This window comes from Cajanus cajan, chromosome 5 (genome assembly GCF_000230855.2).
Source record: "Cajanus cajan strain Asha chromosome 5, NIPB_CcT2T_4, whole genome shotgun sequence".
Classification (NCBI taxonomy): Eukaryota; Viridiplantae; Streptophyta; class Magnoliopsida; order Fabales; family Fabaceae; genus Cajanus; species Cajanus cajan.
The window spans coordinates 65,744,563-65,752,713 of NC_138521.1; the positions used below are offsets into that span (position 1 = coordinate 65,744,563).

Genomic DNA, 8,151 nt, shown 5'->3' on the forward strand with positions numbered 1-8,151 from the left:
GTCTACTATCACTTTCTTGAAAAAATCCGAGTTCTTAAATAAAACAATTGTATTTTTAAAATAAGTAAAAATCAATTCAAGAAAACAAATATACATTAAAAAAAGTTCAAAAACCATTTAATTGGAAATAATAGTGCTTTTTAGGCATCACATTTTGAAAGACAAACTAATTTCTTCTCCTCCTTACAAACAAATTATAAAGTGTTTAAACAACAAAATTCAATTTAATAATCTCCATGTCTTGAAAAAACAAAAATTAGTGTCTTATTATAAGAAAAGATATTCATATGAAAAATTTATAAACAATGCAAACATAAAAAAAAGTAAAATAAAGGAAGAAGAAAGTGTAAAGAGATGAAAAAACGTTCGGTACATATCAGTAATACATTAACAATTTATTATAAAAGTGAAGAAAACGAGATATACAACCAACATGTAAAAGACCAAATTAACAAAATATCATGATAGGAATCAAAACGGATATTTCCTATCTCAACACAATGTCTATAACATGGCGGTTGCCGTTAAAAACTTAAAAATCAAAATAACTGAGTACCTTTCAATGCATACAAACTATTAAAAACAAAGGACCTAACAACATAATCTTCTTGTCTCTCTATATTAAACCCAATCATCATAATTTTCTGTTGATGCATGAACCACAAGAAGAAAACAAGTAATGAGAAAAGTGCGTTGGGACATAACAAAACAATCCACGTTGATTATGAGACAAGAGGCGCATTGAAAGATACATAGCCTAAACATTGATTAAGAAATGAAAGTCGCATCCCACCCAAAAAATTATAAAACCCTGGACGTCTAATTCAAGGGATGTTTGCTTTCACTTCATTTCATCCCCACCAAAAAAATCCAGATTGATTGCGTCCATCGGCGAGTCAAACGATTCTCTAGTTAGGCGCCAGCCATTGGCACCTTGCATCCCCAAAACGAATCACAAGACGCCACGTCACCAATCACAAACATCCGAAGCCAGCTGTACGTGTGTGATTAAAGGGTACAAGAACAAATATCCAGATCCGACCGCAGAGTATTATTCAGAGACAAATTGACTATTCAGTTCCCCTAACTATAGAACCCGTTTCATTCATTCCTCTTTCAAATTTGGGCACCGCTCAAGAGCTCAGAGTTTAGATCTAAAACTAACACACGCAGAACGCTTCTCTCTTTTTCGTTTCTATCAACAATGCCTCCCACTGACGGAGACTTGGATCTTAGGGTAAAACTTGGACAATCTCTATTCACATTCTTCTCCCTCTCAAATTCTCTAACTCTCTCTTTTCTCTGCAGCCAACTTCTCAGTCTGCCTTCACAATCGGGTTAGTTTATTTAGTTACTGAATCCTATCCTCTTCGAATTTTCCCATGCTTAGGGTTTTCGTTTTCTCTCGTTCTTTCAGAGAGTACACCTTCGCCGATGTGGGGAATTTGGAGCATTGCGCCAAATATCTCAACCAATCTCTCGTCACGTTCGGATTCCCGGCCTCGCTCGATCTCTTCGCGAACGATCCCGTGAGAATTTAAATCATCTCTTTCTGTTTCTCGCGTACATTCGTTGTTTTTCGCGCCTCTGTGTGTGCTTGTGTTTGTGAATGGTGTTGTTTTTTAAAATGTGGTAGGTTTCCATTGCGCGGACTTGCAATTGCATTTACTTCTTGCTCCAGCAGAGACAGCGCGACGTTGAATTTAGAGAGTCTGCTAATGAACAGAGACAACGGTAGTTGCTAAATATGAACATTTGAATCTTCGATTAATGTTTGTCTCGTAATATATTATCTGTGTGAGTTCAATGTGTTTTACTTTTGATGTGGTAGATTGTTGTCTGACATATCGAGATTGGAGGCCAAAGTGGAGAGGCTTGAAGGTCAACTACAAGTCAAAGACAGGGAGATAGCGACTATTACTAGAACGGTAAGGAGATGGTTGGAAATCTGGTTTTGGCTAATGTAAAGCTTGTTCTTATTGTTATCTTTGCTGAAATGAAATGATCAGAAGCGTGCCTATCATGCCAGTGTTCAACTATTTCCTTTTTTTATAGAAAGTGATGCTACTGGGTTTTATTTAGCTAAATTTCTGTGATACAGGAAGCTAAAAACACTGCAGCTCTGAAGGCCCAAATTGAGAAGCTGCAACAGGAGAGGGATGAATTTCAGAGAATGGTCATTGGTAATCAGGTTAGAAGCTTGATCTACTTTAATTATTACGGTGTCTTGTTTGGCTGGCCCTACTTTAAAATAGATGATCCTCTGACTCTTGTCAATCTGACTATTGAATGGTATTAAAGCAAGTAAAGACTCAACAACTGCATGAGATGAAGAAGAAGGAAAAGGAATACATAAAGTTGCAGGTGTGATATCTTTTGAATATTTTTAATTCAAATGTTACTAGATTTGGAAATGAGGAAGGGCTGGTATTTTGTATTTGCAGGAGAGACTAAACCAAGTGTTGATGGAGAAGAAGAAAGAGTCTAGGTCAGGCATGGAGATAATGAATTTGCTTCAGGTATCAGCTTTCCATGTAGTTTGGACTTTGCTTGGTTGGAAGATATTCAATTTCATGATAGTTTGGTATTTATGATATGTAAACAGAAGGAAGGGAGGCAACGTGGAACATGGAATGGGAAGAAAGCTGACAACGATTTTTATAAAAAGATTGTATGCATATTGATAAGCTTTCACCCTGTCATTATGGCTCTTTGTATCCTGGACACATCCTCTTCTCTTACAATTTAACTTTTAAATGTTGATAGGTGGATGCTTATGAGGCAAAAAATCAAGAACTGATGGCAGAGAATGCCGATTTAAGAGCATTATTGAGATCAATGCAGGTAGATTTCTGATGCATAATTATTGTTATTTGCTGAATTTTCTACTTGCAGATAATTTATGAATGCAACATGTGTTTCTTCTGCCAACTTCCAGATAAATTTTCTACATTTCATAAAGACGTCTCTCTCCCTGATATTCCCTTTCTTTCCCTTTCTACATTTCATAAAGAGGTCTAATAATTACACACAGACAAATATTAGAAGTTGCGGATAGTTATTTAGAGAGGATATAAAAAGATTTTTTTTTTATATCCAAGAGGTATAATGGTCCACTAAAAAGTCGAGACTAAAAGGGTGGTTATCAACATATATCCTCTTTATAATAGGTATAGATGTAAATATCTGTGTGTGAATGTGTGTATAAAACTGTGCATGAATGGGTTTGCATTTTCATTCCGATATCTATTTCATTTTCATTATAATTTTTTAGTTTTTTTTTGGTTTGGACCTGAAGTCAAGAATATAATTTTTTTGATGTATTTTGGGAATTGATTATTTTGTGATGCAAAGTGCAAAATGATGGATGGTCATCGTAACTAAATGGGGACTGGAGAACATTAAATCAGTAGTCAATTTGTGGTATTGGTGGCTTTCAGCATATTTTTTTTTATTTCATCCAATTTTCTAATTTTTGTCACCTATGGTCTATACTTCCCTCTCTGTGAAGGACTTTATTCTGTGATGCCCCTCCCTCTGTAAATCAGGTTCCTTGACCTAGATTAAGAGATTCATGAGTGTACTGATTACAGGTGGATATGCGTGATTTCTTAAATGCTCCTAATGGACTACCAAAGCAACCTCTCACTGAGAATGAAAGAGTTGAAAGTGATCCTTCACAATCTCCATTGGTTGGGAAAATGGTATGGAAGGTTACTAATCTTTCATACTTTGTTCTTCATGTCCAACTGCTTTTTGAAATTAGTGAATTTGTTACTTCCAGGACGTATTTGACCTTCCTTTTCACATGGCAAGAGATCAAATAGAAGAAAGTCTTCGAAACAAAATGGCTTCTATAAAGGTAATTACTTATTTTATCCCGTTCCAGTTTTCATCTTTAAGCATTTGCTTATATGAATTGTTTGTCTTTGGTTGTTAACGGCTTGAATGTTAAAATATGAAGGAGCGCATGGTTCAATTGCAAGATGCTCAAAAGGGAGCAGAAGTTACATCAGAGGCTACTGAGAGGGAACTTGAGCTTGAAGCTCAACTTGTTGAAGCAAGGAGCATCATACAGGAGCAGGTAATCTTTTGTATTCTTGCAATTGCTATCACTGGTCAGTTCCCGAGGCATTTGGAGCCTGTTTGATTGTGATGTAAAAATAAACAAAAGTTGCTTTTTAGTTAGAGAAGCTCTTCATTTGATGTTTCATAGTGTGTAAATGTTTGGCCAAAATACAAAAGTGCTTCGTAATGACAGCTGAAAAAAAGAAAACCTGTTTTTAAAGAGAAACAAGAATTGGTACAGTATTTCTTTTAGGAAGCAAAAGCAAACAATTTCTCAGCAAGGTAAAGCTTGTATTTAGCCCAAAAATAAAGGGAAAATAGGAAAAAAATGGCAGTACTGCTGTCTTGAGTCTTTTTATCCATTCATCTATCTATGTATGCTTAAGATAATTGAAATTTCCAGGTACACTAAATTTTCAATTGTTATATGACTAAATGTTAAGGTGTCCACTTTTATCCGTTTGCTAAAGCAAGTCTATAATTGTTACAATCACTATATGACTATTAATTAAATCTGTATTAACTTTTTATTCTGTGACTACGGCTTCTTTAATTGAAAATTATGTAGGTCAATATATATATACACACACAGATGGATTTTTTTTGGGGGGAGTTCAATATGAATGAGTATCTCAATTCAAACAGTTCTCTTTCAATAAATTCAAGGGCTTTTTCTTGGTCATGCTTTTCAATCTAATTGGCTGGCAGTAATTTGCTTAGTGCTGGTCTGTGTCTCTATGTTAAATTTGACTATGCATTTCAAATTTAAGTTGGAGAATAATATGATAACGTGTTGTGTTGCAGGCATCAATAATGTCTAAACATCTTGCAAAATCTGATAGGCCAAGGTACTCTCAATGTACTTTTGACTTGTTTAAGAACCATCTAATTATATACAGATGATGTAAGTTGAATTGCTTGTCATACTTAACAGGGAATCTATCATCCCAGCACCGGCTGAGGTATGTATTTATTTATATGTTTACTTGTTCCTGTTTCAGGCGAATGCTCTGTTATGTAAATTTTGTAATCAACCCAATTTCAAATAGTTGAGCCTTTGAAGGTTTTTCATAGTGTGAATACATGAACTTGTGACAGCATCTGACATTTTGTATATCCTTTCTTTTGATTTTTTGTATATGCAACTGGGAAATTAGTAATTGTCCAGTGAATCTCAGTCTTGAATAAAATTTCCAATATTAAGTATGTTAATTGAGGTCATAGAACTAATAAATTATGTTTGTAAGAGTTCAGCTTGGAACTTACCAAGGAAGAACATTTGTCAATAGCTTGAGTTCATACAATTTAATTGACATGATAGGGCAAGATGAAATTTATGCAAGTTTTTCCCTATTTTTTGGTTGATTTGATTGCTGTTCTTTTTGTCTCTGCATGCGTGATGAACTTTTTAACGTTATAAAATTCTGAAAATATCTTCAAATTGTGTTGGTGTGTTTGAAACCCACTACCTTCCCTATTGTGGGAATAACTCTTTCAGCAACTTCAGAGGCATCTGGTTTTGAAGATAAGACTGAACAGTTACCTGAGATTCTGAAGCTAAGTTGTTAGTACTGAAAATTGTAGATATATGAAAAGGAAAGTAGAAAATAATCTCCATCATACTTAGATATCCACTTAGCTGCAGAAGGGATCAAAATATTAATGTTGGCATGGTCTGTGTGTTTGTTGCAAATAGCATGTGATGATGGCATTTAGCATTAACTATTTGTGCGGCCTTCGTTGCTGATTCCTGTTGTTGATCAATACTTCCATTAACTTCTCTTGAAATGCTGATTAAAATATGATTTTGGATTCAATCATAAATTTGAAATCAATTACCGTGTATAATCGTACCGGTTGGTAGTTGGCAGCTTCTAATATCAAATGAGGTAAAATTATTGTTGTCGTTATGTCACATTCAGGCTCAGCTGTAGATTTGTTGTTACTTGCTTCTCCATCGGTCACATTGATGGTGCCTGCATTGTGACATTGTTGTTTTTTCTTGATTTACAGGCAGTATGTAATTAACAAAGCTGAGGATACTCACATTTGATGTGTGGCATGATTAATTGAGTTGGCTCTGCAGTGTAACATGCACGGACAGCGTGCTTTTAGCCTATGTTACCAATCTTTGTTCGTCCATCCTGCACTGCGCTAGTTTATGTTAACAGGCCCCAGTACGATCGAGTGTCATTGTAATTATTAGCACGATGTTGTAATTAGTGTTATTGTACCCTTGGAACTGCTAGAAGAAAAAATAGATACTACTATTTATGTCACAAGGGCTATTCAAACTACATAGCATTTAAGATTGGCAGCTAGAAAGATTTTATAATACTACATGTTTTGGCTCTACCAAAATACATGTCTCATTTATTACGTGGGGATTATAAAGGTAACACAAATTTATAGAAGAAATGGTTGTAGTTAAAAAAAATAAATGCAGATAGATTACCTGGGGCCTACTGTTCTACGAAGCCACCAATTGCTACAAAAAGGCGAATTAACTACAATATTATTTATATATACATGTTAGTAATTTTTGTTTAATTTTTGGATGTCATGTTAATAAGTGGATTAATAATGTTTAATTTTGAAAATTATGGAGACCAAACTCGCAATAAAAATTTTTTTGAATCAAAATTACACATTTGTGAAATTATAGGGACTAAAAGGGGTTATGCCTTTTGTTTTAATTTTTATAATTCACAGCGTATAATTTGACATGGTTAATTTTGTATTCGACAATTTCACTGTATTGTTTTATTATTTAGTGAGTAATGACGAGGTTTTCTTTTCAAATCTATACATGTATCTGGAAATTGGAACTTTATATTTATAATGAATTCATATATATTTTAAAAAACTTTATTTATTCTAATTTACATGTAAATTTCGTACAGCTGGGCTCTTTATAAATATTTTGAAAGTTTGAATGTTATTAGTTTCTTAAATTTGGAATAAGTTTATTTTTTATTTTTTAAATTTAAAATTGATCTTTTAGTCTATGTAATTTTGAAACTTATTTCATGTTTTCACTGAAAAGAACACCGGTCAGTTTTATGTGATAAATTTAATAATAGGTGAACTTTGTTTGATGTATTTATTAATAATATCTCAGTAGAGAGATTAAATTTTAAGGACTAAAAAAGATTAAATTTTAAATTAGTGATTAAAAATATATTTGGTTTTTTTTATATATATTTTTCTGCTGGATTTTATTACTTTTTATTTATTTTTTTAATAAACAAGCGCATGAATTTATTAAGGTTTAAATATATTTTTAGTCCCTCAAATTTAAGACAAATTTGTTTTTGGTCCCTCAAATTTAAAACTGTTGTTTTTAGTCTCTGAAATTTTCAAAAATATTATTTTAGTCCTTTAGGTCACTAATAACATATCTGAAAATGAAAAATTAAGATGATTAAATAATATTAATTGAATTTAATGTGATATTTTCACTAATAATAACACTAGTATGTAGATTTTATGCAATAATATTTGATAAATTTCTTAATAAAATTTGAATATAAAGACTAAAATAAGATTTTTTGAAATTATAGATATTAAAAACAACAATTTTAAATTTTAAGGATAAAAATAAATTTATCCTAAATTTGAGGGACTAATTTAAGTCATTTATTAATTATAAGAGCTTCTTAAGTCAGTACTCATGAGACCTATTTTAAGACAGGCTTGCCCATCGTTATTTCCAGCATATAGGCCCAAAGTGTTTTATAGAGCATGGCCTGCCGTTGAAATCACCAACTCCAAAAGTGACTTGTTTTTGAAGAATCATAATGACTAATGAGGCTGATGGGTTTCAGGTGATAGTTACAACTAACTGGGCCTACTACTGCTTACCAACACACCATTGTCCATCTCATAGATGTGATGGCCTTTGTTTTTTTGGTTCAAGGGAGGGGAATGCCGGAAAGGTTTGGTACCTCGTCAAAATTCAATTCATTTTTTCTAAATGAAAGTATACCGGTTCACAAAAAATGGCCTCAATGAATGTTTCCCCCAACACTTGTTTGGAAAGTGCTTACTGTCCGGGAGCTCATCTGATTTTACAAAGAAATA

At 33.2% G+C, this 8,151-nt stretch overlaps 1 protein-coding gene across 1 annotated transcript; it reads left to right on the forward strand.

The window, feature by feature from the left end:
* The first annotated feature begins 855 nt into the window (after positions 1 to 855).
* LOC109808844 (uncharacterized) lies at positions 856 to 6,429 on the forward strand. Its single transcript, XM_020371998.3, has 16 exons — positions 856 to 1,237; positions 1,309 to 1,337; positions 1,418 to 1,529; positions 1,637 to 1,734; positions 1,832 to 1,928; positions 2,102 to 2,191; positions 2,302 to 2,364; positions 2,445 to 2,519; positions 2,606 to 2,671; positions 2,767 to 2,844; positions 3,594 to 3,704; positions 3,785 to 3,862; positions 3,965 to 4,084; positions 4,873 to 4,916; positions 5,003 to 5,030; positions 6,082 to 6,429. Exons 1-16 carry the CDS (start codon positions 1,205 to 1,207, stop codon positions 6,094 to 6,096), a joined length of 1,137 nt encoding a protein of 378 aa, XP_020227587.2. The 5' UTR covers positions 856 to 1,204; the 3' UTR covers positions 6,097 to 6,429.
* The last annotated feature ends 1,722 nt before the right edge of the window (positions 6,430 to 8,151 follow it).

Excerpts from the sequence above, each read along its gene's own strand:
- LOC109808844 (XM_020371998.3), top strand. The coding sequence starts at position 1,205 with ATGCCTCCCACTGACGGAGACTTGGATCTTAGG. Across the intron at positions 3,863-3,964 it reads ACAAAATGGCTTCTATAAAG|GAGCGCATGGTTCAATTGCA; the intron begins GTAATTACTTAT and ends TAAAATATGAAG. Across the intron at positions 4,917-5,002 it reads GCAAAATCTGATAGGCCAAG|GGAATCTATCATCCCAGCAC; the intron begins GTACTCTCAATG and ends CATACTTAACAG.